The sequence below is a fragment of the Herpailurus yagouaroundi genome, unplaced genomic scaffold (genome assembly GCF_014898765.1).
Source record: "Herpailurus yagouaroundi ecotype Mexico unplaced genomic scaffold, PumYag 141, whole genome shotgun sequence".
Classification (NCBI taxonomy): domain Eukaryota; kingdom Metazoa; phylum Chordata; class Mammalia; order Carnivora; family Felidae; genus Herpailurus; species Herpailurus yagouaroundi.
The window spans coordinates 75060050-75075734 of NW_024412396.1; the positions used below are offsets into that span (position 1 = coordinate 75060050).

A 15685-nucleotide genomic window follows, 5' to 3' on the forward strand; every position below is an offset into this window, starting at 1 on the left:
ACACACACACACACACACACACACACACACACACACACACACACACAGATTTTGGGTAATTGCGTTGAGGAGAAAAGGAGCTTTGGAAGACAGTGTTTTGACTGAAAACAGTCAGGCTGCAGCACATAAACACCGCTCTCAGTCCAGCCGCTTCACTCTGGAGGTGTTTTACACGGTACTGAGGCTGAGCGGCCGGTACATGGATGTGCGAGCTGGGTTTCTCACCGGACAGGAGTTCCAGATGAGCAGGGAAGGCTGGAAGGGACCCTGGGATACGGGATGACCCAGACGCTCATCAGTATGAGCACGTGCAACCTGTCCATGCACCAGTGTACGCGTGTGCGTCCGTGCGGCTCTGTACACACACGTGTACTGACCGCCTGCCCTGTGAAGGCCTAGAGGCTGTGACACCCCCAAAGCCACCAGCACACCGTATGCCCAGACTCTGGTTTCTGACAGGATTTTCCGGGAGAAGGAAGCGGGCTTCTTGGAGAAATGGCTCTCCTGGGGCTGGGGCAGGGAAAACAGAGGGTGAGGTGTGGGGCTTCCTGTAGCGCCAGGAAGTAAACAGGTGCTCGGAGCTAGAGGACAGGGCACGTCGAGGGGCCGCAGGGCCAACCGAGAGAGCCCCACTGGCCAAAGCTGCCGCGGTTTGGGTGGCAAAATGAACAAAGCAGTACTGGATTATAACCCAGGAAGGTAAGATGATTATTTGCGTGTCCGTAAGGTCATAAAGAAATGGTGGAATAAACAAATGCGGGAGAAGAGACAGGTCTTCGTACCGGAGGATTCCCAACAGGGTCTGTGGATCCCTGCCTCCAGGAAGTGGAGCGTCATCTGCCCCCAGACCCGACTGTGAGGGTGGACTGGACTCGGTGATGTGCGTCCAAGCAGAAGAGGAGGGGTGTAAGAGGTGTGATTAGACTGAAACGTCAGAACCTTTCTTGCTGATTTTCAGTGTTTTCTTTTGTTACTGTTCCTTAAACTACAATAGTGGTGATTGATGTTATTTGTGTTGTTTTAATAATTTGTTCCAGAAACTGTATTGATGATAGTAATAAGAGTATGAACTCTGAACGCTAATGAAGTATTTAAATGTGGAATGGAATTCAGTTACAGAACCACATGAATGTTGGTGTTACCATTTATTTACAGATCAATATTCTCAGGGCTGCTATTAACAAGCTAGTGTGTGATGGACCCAATGGGTCGAAGTTTCTTGGGCCAGAAAGAATCGCACAGTTACAGGACAGCGCTCGTCAGAAACTTCTAGGGTAAGTTGTCCACCTTAGAAAAGGTGTTAAATATGCAAAGCTGTCCCTGCTGTCGGGAAAAAGGCTAGCTTTAGTTTGCACCCTTCGTTTTTTTACATAACCATATTTTTCCGTGAACTTCGTGCTGAGGTTGAACATACATAAGGTGCGTGGGCCGTCTCAGGGTATTTGCCCAGGGGAGCGACGCACAAATCAGAAACGATTCTGGAAAACGTGAAAAGTGCTCCTGAAACCAAAAGAAATCCCCCTAGAACGTACACGGGAAGGTGCGGAATATCACCACGATGCCAGATGCTGCTTGCCCTCCACAGGACACTGCCTCGGGCAAGGAAGGGCCAGTGCCTGGTGTCCCTGTTACCTCACAGCCACTGTTGGCAAGGGTGACCTCGTCCTGACCGGCAGTCCAGTGATCGTAGCGCATTTGTACAGTTGTGCCAGCCTCCCCACGGCTCAGTGGTACAGCATTTCTGTCCTCCCCGGAAGTTCCCTCGTAAACAGTTTAAAACTGGATTGGGGTGGGGGCGCCTGAGCGGCTCAGTCGGTTAAGTGTCCGACCTCGGCTCGGGTGATGGTCTCATACTTCACAGGTTCGAGCCCTGTGTGGGGCTCTATGCTGACAGCTCAGAGCCTGGAGCCTGCTTCGGATTCTGTGTCTCCCCGTCTCTCTGCCCCTCCCCTGCTTGCGCTCTCAAAAACAAATAAATATTTAAAAAATTTTTTTAAACTGAATTAGGGTGATTGTTGCACAGCTCTGTAAATTTACTAAGATTATGGAATTACAGACTTAAAATTGATGAATTCTGTAGTAAATAAATTATATCTCAACAAGGCTGTTTTAAAAAACATAAGTTGTTTTTTGCCCATCTGTAAAGCACGTCTGTTCCCACCCTTGGCCGCCACTGATCTGCACTCGGTCTCTGAAAACCTTATATACTTGGAATTGGGTTTTTTTTTTTCCTTTTTAATCTGGCTTTCTTCACTTAGCATAACAGGTTTGCGATTCATCCGTGTCATAACACGTTTGTTCTTTTCTGTTGCTGGGTGATGCTCCATTGTGTATGCGCCACACTCTGTGTTTAGCAGCGGGTGAGATGCGTGGATTGTTCCCAGTATTGGGCTCTGTTGAACAGCGTGGCCGTGAAGGGTCGTGTAAAGTCTTCAGGTGAACGTTTATCTTCAGCTCTCGGGTAGATGTCTAGGAGTGCCGTTGGTACGCTGTGTGGTGAGTCTGTGTTAACTTTTTAAGGACCGGCCAGATGGTTTTCCACAGTGACTACTGTGTTATGTTCCCGCCAGCAGCGCATGTTCCGGTTTCTCCACATCCTCGCCAGCGCTTGGCACTGTCCGGATACTTCTTTATGGTCGACAGTCAGGTGGGGGTATGGTGGTAGCTCGTTGTGGTTCTGATTGGTGTCTCCTCAGTGACTAATAATACAGAGCATTTGTCCATATCCTCATTAACCAGGTTTATATTTTTTGGTGAAATATCTGTTCAAATCTTTTACCCAGTTTTTACATCGAGTTGTCTTGTTTGTGAGTTTCAGAAATTCTTTATAAATTTTAGCTGAAAGTTTCTTCGCAGATATGTAATTTGCAGATATGTTCCTGGTATTTTGTCTTTTCATTTTCTTTTTTTTTTTTTTAATTTTTTTTAACGTTTATTTATTTTTGAGATAGAGAGAGACAGAGCATGAATAGGGGAGGGTCAGAGAGAGGGAGACACAGAATCTGAAACAGGCTCCAGGCTCTGAGCCGTCAGCACAGAGCCCGACGCGGGGCTCGAACTCACAGACCGCGAGATCATGACCTGAGCCGAAGTCGGCCGCCCAACCGACTGAGCCACCCAGGTGCCCCTGTCTTTTCATTTTCTTAATGGCATCTTCTGAAAAATACAAGTTCTTAGTTTTGATGACGTCTGCTTTATCTTTTTTTTTTTTAAATGGATTATGCTTTTGGTGGTGTTATATCTGAAAAATCTTCGCTAAGCCCAAAGTCATAGAAGTTCTGTTCTCTATTTTCCTCTCTTATATTTACTTGGTGCATTTAGGTTTTGGGTCTGTTTTGAGATGACACTTGTGTAGTATGGTATGAGGTGCAAGAGTCTAAGTTCATTTTGTCATAGCTGAACATCCGTTCGTTATAACCACATTGGCTGGAAAGCTCTACTTTCTCTACTGAATTGCCTTGGCACCTGTCAAAAATCAGTTGGCCACAAATGTTGTAAAGATTTGTGTCCGGACTTCCTGTTTCTTTTTGCTTATGTCTGTCGTACGCCAATATGGCATCGTCTTGATTGACAAAGCTTGAAATTGGGTAATGTTAGTCTTCCTATTTTGTTCTTGTTTTTTCAGAATTGTGCTTACTGTTCTAAATTTTTTTCTTAATGTTTATTTGCTCTTGAAGGAGAGAGAGAGAGAGAGAGAGAGAGAGAGAGAGAGAGAGAGAACGTGAGTGGGGGAGGGGCAGAGAGAGGGAGACAGAATCCGAAGCAGGCTCCAGGCTCTGAGCTGTCAGCACAGAGCCCGATGGCGGGGCTTGAACTCACGATCTGTGAGATCATGACCTGAGTGAAGTTGGTTGCCCCGCTGACTGAGCCACTCAGGTGCCCCTATGCTTAACTATTCTAGATCGGTTTTTTTCCATATACATTTTATTCATTTGTTTAAAAAAATTTTTTTAATGCTTTATTTATTTTTGAGAGAGACAGAGACAGAACGTGAGTGGGTTAGGGGCAGAGAGAGGGAGACACAGAATCTGAAGCAGGCCCCAGGCTCCGAGCTGTCAGCACAGTGCCCAACGTGGGGCTCGAACCCACAAACTGTGAGATCATGACCTGAGCCGAAGTTGGATGCTCCACTGACTGAGCCACCCAGGCACCCCAGTGTTTTAGTGTTTGGGTTGCTATTGTGAATGAAATCATTTTACTTTTGTTTTTGGGTTGTTCCTTGCTAAAAATGAAGAATTGATTTTTACGTATTGATTTTATCTTGTGACTCTGTAAAAGCCATTAGTATAGTAGTTTTTGTAGATTCTTCAGGTTTTCTCTCTCACATACAGGGTTGTATTTACAAGCAAAGACAGATTTTCTTCTTCCTTACTGACCTGTTATGCTCCGATTTTTTTTCTTGTTTTATTATATTGGCCATTGCAATGGTGAATGGAAGTGGTAAGGCAAACACCTTTGTCTTCTTAGTCCAGTTTTAGGGAGAAGGCATTTAGTCATCCACTGTTAATGTATGATGTTAGCTGTCGGGTTTTCATAAAGGCTCTTTTATCAGGTTGAAAAAGATCCTTTCTGTTCCTCGTGGGCTGAGGGCTGTTATTAGGAAAGGAGGTGCATTTTCCCAAGTATTTTTTTCTGTCTATGAGGTAAGCGTGGCTTTTTTTTTTCTTTTCATTCACTTTACATGGTATATTGTCTTAATTGGTTTTTGGATGTTAAAGCCAGCCTTGCATTTCTGTTTTGAATTCCACTTGGTATATAATCCTTTTCATAGATTCGTAGATTGGTTGCAACATGTTTTTATTAAGGATTTTCTCACCTGTGTTCGTGAGGGTTGTTTCTTTGTAGTTTACTTGTGATATCTTTGTCTGATTTGGTGTCAGGGTAAAACTGGACTCTAAGAATGTGTTGGGAAGTGTTCCCTGCTGCTCTTGTCTGTGAGTGTTTGTGTGATAAAATACTATTGTTTCTTCCTTAAATATTTGACAGAATTTTCCAATGAGGCCATCTGAGCGTGGACTTTTCTTTGTGGGGAAATTTTAAGTTACTAATTCAATTTCTTATATTTTAGGTGTATTCAGATTTTTCTATTTTTTTTAAGTCAGTTTTGGTAATTTGTGTCTTTTAGGAATTTGTTCATTTAAAAAAATGTTTCTTTTTGAGAGAGAGAGAGAGAGAGCATGGCAAGCAGGGGAGGGCAGAGAGAGGAAGAGAGAGAACCCCAGGCCCTACACCTTCAGCACGGAGCCCGATGCTTGGCTTGATCTCATGAACCATGAGGTCATGACCTGAGCTGGAAACAAGAGTCAGATGCTCAACTGACTGAGCCACCCAGGCATCCCTGGAATTTGTTCATTTATTTTTATTTTTATTTTTAATTTTAAAAAAAAATTTTTTTTTCAACGTTTATTTATTTTTGGGACAGAGAGAGACAGAGCATGAACGGGGGAAGGGCAGAGAGAGAGGGAGACACAGAATCGGAAACAGGCTCCAGGCTCCGAGCCATCAGCCCAGAGCCTGACACGGGGCTCGAACTCACGGACCGCGAGATCGTGACCTGGCTGAAGTCGGACGCTTAACCGACTGTGCCACCCAGGCGCCCCCGTTTATTTTTATTTTTATTTATTATTTATTTTTTAAAATTTATATCCAAGTTAGTTAGCATACAGTACAATAATGATTTTAGGAGTAGAATACAGTGAGTCATCCCCTACATATAACACCCCGTGCTCAACCCCACAAGTGTCCTCAATGCCCCTTGTCCATTTAGCCCATGCCCCCACCTACCTCCCCTCCAGCAACCCTCAGTTCTCTATATTTAAGAGTCTCTTCTGTTTTGTCCCCCTCCCTGTTTTTATATTATTTTTGCTTCCCTTCCCTTATGTTCATCTGTTCTGTGTCTTAAAGTCCTCATATGAGTGAAGTCATATGATATGTGTCTTTCTCTGACTAATTTCACTTAGCTTAATACCTTCCAGTTCCATCCACGTAGTTGCAAATGGCAAGATTTCATTCTTTTTGATTGCCAAGCAATACTCCATTATATGTATATACCACATCTTCTTTATCCATTCATCTGTTCATGGACATTTTGGCTTTTGGCTCTTTCCATACTTTGCCTATTGTCGATAGGGCTGCTATAAGCATGGGGGTGCATGTGCCCCTTTGAAACAGCACACCTGTATCCTTTGGGTAAATAACTAGTAGCACAATTGCTGGGTTGTAGGGTAGTACTAGTTTTAATTTTTTGAGGAACCTCCATACTGTTTTCCAGAGTGACTGCACCAGCTTGCCTTCCCACCAGCAGTACCGAAGGGTTCCCCTTTCTCTGCATCTTTGCCCAACATCTGTTGTTGCCTGAGTTGTTAATATTAGCCATCCTTACTGGTGTGGGGTGATATCTCATTGTGGTTTTGATTTGTATTTCCCTGATGTTGAGTGATGTTGAGTGTTTTGTCATGTGTCTCTTGGCCATCTGGATGTCTTCTTTGGAAAAGTGTCTATATTCATGTCTTTTGCCCTTTTCTTCCCTGGATTATTTGTTTTTTGGGTGTTGAGTTTGATAAGTTCTTTACAGATTTTGGATACTAACTTTTTATGTGATATGTCATTTGTAAACATCTTCTCATGGAATTTGTTCATTTAAATTGACTTATTTATTGGCATAAAATTGTTCAGAATCTTTTTATAATCCTTTTATTTTCTGTACAGTTGATAGTTGTGTCCCCTCTTTTGTTTATGATTTTGATATGTGTGTCTCTTTTTTTTTTTTTCTTGGTTAACTCAGCTAAAGTTTACCAATTTTGTCAGTCTTTTCAGTTTCACTGAAATTTCACTTTTCCTCCTAGTGTTAATGTTTTTTCCTGTTTGTCGATGTTCGCTCTTAAAATTATTAGTCCTTTACTTCTGACTACTTTGGATTTAATTTGCTCTTTTTCTAGTTGTACAACCTAGAACCTTTGATTATTGTTTTGAGACCTTTCTTTTCTGTCACAAGCATTTAAAGCTGTATGTTCCCTCTGTCACTGTTTTAGCTGCATCCCATATTTTCTGATCTATTTTAATTTTCACTCTTTTCAAAATATGCTCTCGTTTTCCTTGTGATGTATTCTTTGACCAAATGGGTAATTGTTTATAAGTATATTAATTTTCAGATATTTGGGGATATTTTCCAACTTTCCTTACATTTTTGATGTATAATTTATTTCTGTGTAGGCAGTATACATACTTTCAATGATTTCCATATTTTTTTTTAATTTTTTTTAACGTTTATTTATTTTTGAGACAGAGAGAGACAGAGCATGAACGGGGGAGGGGCAGAGAGAGAGGGAGACACAGAATCGGAAGCAGGCTCCAGGCTCTGGGCCATCAGCCCAGAGCCCGACGCGGGGCTCGAACTCACGGACCGCGAGATCGTGACCTGAGCTGAAGTCGGGCGCTTAACCGACTGAGCCACCCAGGCACCCCTCAATGATTTCCATATTTAAAAAAATTAATGTTTATTTTTCAGAGAGACAGAGTGTAAGTGGGAGAGGGGCAGAGAGAGAGGGAGACACAGAATCTGAAGCAGGTTCCAGACTCTGAACTGTCAGCACAGAGCCCAATGCGGGGCTTGAACTCATGAACTGTGAGATCATGACCTAAGCTGAAGTTAGACACTTAACCGACTGAGCCACCCAGGTGCCCCATGAATGATTTCCATATTTTAAAATTTATTGAGACTTGTTTTATGGCTTAGCATAGATATAGTCTTTCCTGGGAAGTGTTCCGTGATCACTTGAAAATTTGAATGTGTACCTGCTCTTGTGGGGTGGAAGCCTCGGTTGATGTTGGTTAGATCAAGCTGGTGAGTTGTGGCAGCCATCAAGTGTCTATCCTTGCTGATTTTCTCACTAGTTCTATGAATATTCAAAGTGGGGTATTGAAATTTCTAGAATTATTGAATTATTTCTTCTCTCAAGTCTGTCAGCTTTTCTTTTATGTTTTTGGGGCTATATTGTTTGATATGTATACATTCGTAATTGTTGCCTTTTCAGAATGTGCCAGTCCTTTGTCATTATGAAATAAATCTCTCTCTCTAGGAAGAGTTGTTGTCTTCTTGTTTTTTAAAAAAATTTTTTTAAAGATAGAATGTGTGCATGTCTGCGAGTAGGAGAGGGGTGGGGGGAGGGGGGGGTAGGGACTCTCAAGCAGGCTGCATGCCCAGGGCAGAGCCTGTTGTGGGCTTGATCCCACAACCCTGGGATTGTGACCTGAGCTGAAATCAAGAGTTGGACTGAGCCATTCAGGTGCCCCAAGAGTTGTGTCTTAAAGTCTGTCAGATATTAATGTAGCTACTCTACCAGTCTGGTTTCTGTTTGCATGCACATCCTTTCCTGTACTTTTACTTATAATCTATTTGCATCTTGGAATTTCTTCAAATATTTTTTTTTCTATGCCTTCCCTCATTCCCTAGGGCTCCTGTCTCACCTGTGTCTGTACACTTGGTGTTGTCTTGCTGCGCTCTGAGTCTCTGGGCATTTGTTTTTCAATCTTTTTTCTCTCTGTTCTTCAGAGTAGTTAATTTCTATTGATTTGTCCTTCAGTTTCCTGCTTCTTTATCCTGACATCTCAGACCTGCACGTGCGGGTCTGCTGTAAGGGATCTTCCATTTTAATTCTTGTACTTTTGAACTCTAGAATTTCTTTTTGGGTTTTTCTGTTTTTGATTTTTTTGTTTTTGATTTTTATTGCAATTCTCTTTGAGTCATTGTCATCATATTTCCACGTATTTGTTAAAACGTGGTTTGCTTTAATTCTTCGTACGTACTTAGCGTGGCTGCTTTGAGGTCCTGTGTGCTAAACCCATGTTTGGGCCCACTCACCTTCTTTTGGCTGCTCATTTTTCCTGAGTATGGGTCACACATTCCTGTTTCTGGCAAAATGTCTCAGTTTTTGGCTGAGAATTGGTCATTTTAGACGGTGCAGGGTAGCAGGATAGGGTATTGATCCCGCAGGCTTCCGCAGGATACGTTTCCCTCCGTGTCTTGAGGCCAGTGATGCCTGGGTTCTCTTTTTGTTTTTGTGTTCGTTGTCCTTTTTATTTTTCAGCCTGGCTTACTAGGAGTTGTCCTTGTGTCTGCACTGCTTAGTGCCGAGCCAGTGAGGGGTCAGAAGTTGTGCTTAGTTACCTAAGCCTTTAAGCTCCTGCCCTTTGCCGGTAGACGTATGTGTGGTTTGGGTGGTGCATCCACGGTTCGGGTGGTTTTGAACTCTTCCCCAGCTTTTATGTTTCCCCAGGGCCTTCCTGTGCGCCACTTCCCAGTGGCCCAGGGCCGCGTGCCCGGCTCAGGGCCTCCATGGACTTTGCCTGCACGTGTGTGCAGCCTCCCCGCCGCCCCCCGGGTGTGTGTGTGCGTCTGGCCCTCTGGTACTCTCACTCCAGGCTCTCCCTCTTGGACTTCCACGTAGTCTGTTGGTCTGCTCTGGCCCCCAGCAGGACTGTGACCGAAGGCCAGCGGAGCTGTGGGCTTTCTCTACGTCTTGCCTGTCAGGTGGACAATTTATGCTGACAGTGTTGCCACACAGGAGGGTCTTTCACCCCCTGCACCAAATCAGGGAAGCTCAGTCTGGCAGCGGAGATGCTGGTTCTCGTGGCCAGTCTGTCCCTGGCAACGCTTGGGTCCTAGGCTGCGCTGCTGGGGGCTATGGGCGGTGGCTGGGAGAAGCTGGCCCCACAGTTCACCTGAAGTCCGCAGTTCCTCATGAATTGGTGCTTCTCAGCTTGTTTGCTTTTCGTTAGTTTCCAGAGCTTTTGCATGTTTGGGGTGAGGTTTTTTTTTTTTTGACAATTTTGTCAAATTTCATAGTTGTTTCAGGTGGCAAGTAGATTTCCAGACCTCTTTATTCTGTCGTTGCTGGAAGTCTCTAGCTCTCTGCCTTTTTAAACCGGTGGCATTCCCAGCTTGTCACAGGTGTCTAGAGTAGAGGACAGAAAATACCCTGTTCCATCCCGTGACGCAGTGATGTGTGGTGACAGGGCACCTCCGCTCGTGGGTGAGGGACGGGGAGGACGAGGGTTGGTCTTAACCCCTGCTTTGCTCCATTTCGTGCCTGGTTTTGAATGTACAGTAGATTTAAATGTCTGCTGGTTGTAAGTATGTAAATCTTGACCTTTAAAAAACTTATTGTAGTTATAATTCTGGATTTCAATCTTTTTTTAAATCCTAGTTACTGACTTTCCGGTTTTCAGTTACTGAGTATAATTAAGATGATTTATTTCTTCTTTAAATTGTAGTTTGTTCTGTCAGTCGAAACCAAGACAGAGAATTGTCCCTGCATGGCATGAAAAGCCGTACGAATGGAATCAGGTGGGTGAGAGATCGAGCGCCGTGCGAGCCGCCTGCCCCGGAGTGATGGGCTCGGGGGAGTGAGGGGCCCAGAGCAGGGGCTGTGGAGGGTCCGGAGAGAGTAGAAAGGGACAGGCGATGTGGACGGTTCTGTTGAGTCATGGGGTAGCGTCACAGAGCAGACCGGCGGTCTCTGGATGGCGTGCCCTCTGTGATGCCCAGGCCGACTGTCCTGTAACTTGGGATAAAGCCGGGAGGAACATCTGGATCAGCTGTCAGGGCACATCGGTGTTGCCTCCGTGTGCTCGGGCTGACAGCGAGCCACACACGGGGTGGCTTAAACAGCAGACGTTTATTTTCTCATAGTTCCTGGAGGCCGGAAGTCAGAGGTCAGGGCACCAGCACAGCTGGGTTCTGGTGAGAACCCCTTTCCTCGCTTGCAGGCCCGTGCCCCTATCCTGTGTCCTCACGTGGTGGAGAGCGTCTCCTTTAAGTCTCTTCTGAGAAGGGCTCTGATCCCGTCGTGGGGGCCTCGCCCTTGTGACCTCATGGAACCCCATTCACTTCCCCAAAGCCCTACCTCCAGACACCATCGCACTGGGGATTTGAACTTCAACATTAGGGATTTGGGGCACACAGTTCAGTCCATAGCAGTTGGGAAATAGGGCAGGGCCCATCCGGGGCACCTTGACTTTGACCGTGTATAATGTTTATGAAATAAAATAAAATTGGACTTGAGGGGAAGGAACTAAGGGAGGGGTTTGCAGCTTGACTCCTAGAGCCAAGGGCGTCTTTGTGAATGAACCCGCTGCGATGTGAGCCACGAGATGCCCCTGCAGGTGGTGCTTCCCATCCTCAGTCGGCACGAGACTTTCTTCCTCCCCTGGGCATCGACCGGTGTCCCTCTTCAGAGCCCTCAGGACCGGGCCTGGAGCCAGCTCCCTGACAGGAGGGGACAGGAGGTGCGCTGGCCACCTCTCCTGCAGACTCTGTTGGGAGACTTAATCTGAGAGCAGAATTTTACTTTGAGGTTGATGTGCTTTAGAAAATGTACGTACTTAGAAGCCGATAGCGGAGCCGCAGTTCGTGTGTACGTGGGGAGGAGCGTGTGGAGCTTTGGGTGAAGTCACTGGGTTACTGAAAGTGGCTCGTCAGACGCGCGGCATTGAGCGCTGTGAGAGACGGGAGGTGTTCTGGAATACGCCGGGAGACCAAAAGACTACTTTCTGCTGTCTTACGTGTCCGTGCATGTGTGTGTGTCCTTTTGATGATTCGTTTTACTTCCTTTACTTGATGTCTCGCAGGCCCGTCTTCTAGAAAGGTCTGACCGGTCCTTTTGTCTGTCCCCTCAGGTGGATCCAAAGCTGGTCATGGAGCAGGCAGAGCGGGAGAGCGGCCGAGGGAAGAACACCTTTCTCTACCAGCTTCACAAACTGATTGTTCTCAGTGCCTAGGCGTGCCGGCGGGCCGTGCCCCGGTTCCTCCCGAAGGAACCAGATCCGCCACGGAGCGGTGGATTAAAGGCTCCAGCTGTAGACTGACTTCTCTGTATCTGAGCATTACGGTCTTCGCCCACTGCATCCAAAAGGTCTTCCCCATCCTGGTTCCTCTTCTCTGTGGGTGGTGGCTGGAGAGTGGCATTTCTGTTCTGGTGGGAAGGATTGGAAAGTCTAGTCTTTTCCAGAAACAGAAAAATCACTGTGTTAAAGATTCTGGGATAACACTGTTCTGAAAGAAAGCTTTATTTGGAAAAAGAGCTATATTTTGCTTTGAATTTATTAAGGTAAACAGAAATAGACGATCTTACATGTAAGGTTCCAGAATGTGCTAGTATGTTCTATCTTGTTACAGTGATTTAAACCTGGGGTACAGGCAGAACCACGAACCCCAAACCCCGCAACAGGGAGCTGCATGTTTCTTACAACTGTGTGGCATTTTCTAATTTTCTTTTCTGTGAGGAAAAATATTTAATTTTGATAAAACTAACTTCAGTTTTGTATATTTTAGATTTTTACTTACGTTACAATTCGGAGTCCAAATTTTGGAAATCAGAGAGATTACCTGGCAACTAGTATTATCTGTGTTAAAGAATAAAAAAGCATGAGACCAAGTTTCTGTTTCTGACAGTTTTTAGTCAGAGGAGATTCAAATGTATTTCATTCTAAAACCTCTGAATTTAGAAAACCGGGAGAGGAGTAAGGGCTTCTCTGTGAAAACCGATTCCTGTCGGTCAGGGTTGCATCAGAGGAGCAGTCGCTGCAAAGACGGTGGCAAGGGGTCCCTGGTGGCCTCACACGGATGTCAGAGGGGCTGGTGGGAGGAGGGTCCGCGAGGGCGGCAGGAAGGATCAGGGGATCGGGCGCCTAGGCAGGCTGCTCCCAGCGGGCAGTTCGAAGCCCGTGAGAAAATCTGAGAAGCCTATGTATCTGGGGGCTGTGGGGTGGTGACCAGGAGCTCGCGTAGAGGTCTGGGCAACTGCCGTCTGGGGAGCTTCTGTAAACTGGGGGCCCAGCACTGTGTGTGTGTCCCTCTGTCGCCTGTGTCACACTCGCGCCCCCAGTCTTGCTCAGCTCCGAGCCAGAGTGGTCCAGGTGGGGGTTCTGGGAATGCACTCCCAGCCTCAGGCAGGAGGGGGGCACCTCGCTAGCAGCACAGCCCTTCCTGATGCCTGGGGCAGCCCGAGGCCTGCCTCCTCAGAAAGTCCTCTGTGAAAAGAAGCAGGATAGGCCCCCCCCTGCTGCCAGCTCTTTGCTTTGCAGGGTCCGAGGCACGCGCCCCGCTGCAGGTGAGCGGCAGCTGGTCCCCGGGGCCGTCCAGCGCGGGGCCAGGTTAAGTCAGACGGTACCAGAAGTCTTGCTTAAAAAAAAAAAAAAAATCCAGCTTCTTCGTTTCTCTGGTTCTAACCCTTAAAGAAAACCATCCTGACTCTTTTTTCTGGAATTGCTTCCATCTTGCTAAGCATCGTAAGTGAAGTTTGCCCTCCATGATTTCCGCCACAGTCGTCGTTTACTTGCTGCTGTTTTGGCGAAGATTGAGCTCTGTATATCATTTGGTATCCGCGTTCCCCATCGCTTGACGTGGTCACGTCGGCGTGACTGGTTAATTCATTCTGTTCTCAGCAACTCCGGAAATCCTGCTCTCTGCAAAAGCCAGCAGCACGCTTGACGGCCCCGCCTGCCGCAGAAGACGGGGCGTTATTCAGCGATCACACGGCGATGGTTCGTGTGCACGCTTCTCCAGTCCTGTGGGCCTTTAAAGCTTCATTTTAAGTCCAGTCCATCAGCGCGCAGTGTGCTCCTAGCTCTGGGTGTACAGTGTGGTGACGCAGCGTGTCCATACGTCACCCGCTGCTCGTCCTGACGGGTGCCCTCCTTTGTCCCTGTCACCTGTTTCCCTATCGGCCCCCACCTCCCCTCTGGGGACCGTCCGTTCTCTATGGTTAAGAGTCTAATTCTTGGTTTGCCTCTCTCTCTCTCTTTTTTTTTTCCCTCTGCTCATTTGTTTTGTTTTTAAATTCCACGTATGAGAGAAATCATATGGTATTTTGTCTTTCTCTGACTTCACTTTTGATACTTTCTAGCGCCATCCATGTTGTTGCAAATGGCAAGGTTTTCTTTTTCTGGCCGAATACCATTCCATCGTTTGTGTGTACGTATGTACACGTACACACACACCCCCCCCCCCCCACATCTCCTTTCTCCGTTCATCCATTGACGGACACTTCAGTTGCTTCCATATCTTGGCTGCTGTATACAATGCTGGTATAAGCATAAGGGTGTTGCTAATTTTGGCCTTCTGACAGGTGGGATGGTATCTTACTGTAGTTTTGATTTGTATTTCCCTGATGATGAGTGATGTTGAGCATCTTTTCATGTGTCTCTTGGCCATCTGGATGTCTTCTTTGGAAAAGTGTCTGTTCGTGTTTTCTGCCCATTTCTTTACTGGATTGTCTGTTTTTTAGGTGTTGAGTTTTAGAAGTTCTTTATAGATTTTGGTTAACCGTTTATCACATGTCATTTGCAAATATCTTCTCCCATTCTGGGTGGGCCGTCTTTTAGTTCTGCTGATTGTTTCCTTCGCTGTGCAGCAGCTTTTTATTTTGATGAGGTCTTACTTTTGCTTCCCTTTCCTGAGGAGATAACATCAAGAAAATGTTGCTGTAGCCCATGTCGAAGAGGTTATTGCCTGTGTTCTCCTCGAGGATTTTGATGGGTTTCCTGTGTCACATTTAGGTCTTTAATCTGTTTTGAGTTTATTTTTGTGTGTGGTGTAAGAAAGTGGTTGAGTTTCATTCTTTTGCATGTGGCTGCCCAGTTCTCCCAACACTATTTGTCGAGGAGACTGTCTTTTTCCCACTGGATATTCTTTCCTGCTTTGTCAGGGATTAATCAGCCATCTATCCCCATGGTCTTAAGGAGTTATTTATGCTCATAGTAATACACGTACAGGATATGGAATGAGAAGGTTAAAAGGGCAGGGAGTGAAAGGCCGTCCTGTCCCCCCCACCCCCCAGCCCTCACCCGTGCATTTGTTGGGCTGCGGACCCTGAGGTCAGCTGTGAGTAGAGTGTGCCTAGGCTCCCCGCACTCCCGGAGCTGCCGGTGCAGCGGGTACAGATGGGCGACAGATGGGGTGTCAGGAGACGGAAGAGCTGCGGGGGTCCGGGGTCCGGGGTCCGGGTAAGGGACCGAGCAGGAGTGTGCGGCTCTCTCTGTCGGGAGCCGGGCAGTGAGCGGTTTAGGCCTTGTGGGCCACGTGTGTCGGTTGCCTCTGTTCCCCTCCGCGGTGTTCCCCTCCGCGGTGTCCCTGTGGATGGTGCGCACATGGAGAAGGGAGACTTGGGGAGCGCGCTCTGCAGAGACTGTCAGACCATGGCTGGCGGGTGTGTGGTGGCGGTGGCGCTGCCTTCTGAAGGGACAGCCTTTCTGTGGGGAGGACCTGAGGTCCTGGCTGAGATCGGGGGAGGGAGCGTGTCTGGTGTTCTTGGGGGGCCAGTGGGGAGGCCTCTGGGGCTGGAGCAGGAGCCGTTTGGCGGGGGGGCCTGTAGAAAGAAGCCAGGTCCGGGCCGCGGGGTGGATTTTGTCTTGTACTCGAGCAAGGGGAAGACTCGGAGGGTTTTGAGCAAGACCGTGCCGTGCCCAGACTGACCGACGGAGAGAGCGTGCCGGCTGCCGCGTGGGGCTCCGCGTGGGCGCTCTGCAGCCAAGGCCGGGGAGAGACCCTCCGCGCTGAGCCTCGGCCGTGTGCCAGCGGGACAGAGGACGCGAGGGGCCCAGATTCAGTGAATCCGAGGGAAGAGAGTTCTCAGGGCCACCAGTGTTGGGGGCTGAATGGTCGCCCTTCAAAGGCTCTGTCTACGTC

At 47.1% G+C, this 15685-nt stretch overlaps 1 protein-coding gene across 6 annotated transcripts in view; it reads left to right on the plus strand.

Moving 5' to 3' along the window:
• The window catches only part of TDRD9 (tudor domain containing 9), a 121233-nt gene extending 108798 nt beyond the window's left edge, over window positions 1–12435 (plus strand). For 5 of the 6 annotated variants that reach the window (XM_040478348.1, XM_040478349.1, XM_040478350.1 and 2 more), the window contains 3 exons: window positions 1156–1274; window positions 10273–10345; window positions 11677–12435. In XM_040478348.1, coding sequence (XP_040334282.1) covers window positions 1156–1274; window positions 10273–10345; window positions 11677–11778 — 294 coding nt within the window. In that variant the 3' untranslated portion in view covers window positions 11779–12435. Of the gene's footprint in view, window positions 1–727; window positions 914–1155; window positions 1275–10272; window positions 10346–11676 lie in introns of those variants that run through there. The other variant, XR_005791243.1, reaches the window with a different exon arrangement.
• Window positions 12436–15685: the final 3250 nt, after the last annotated feature.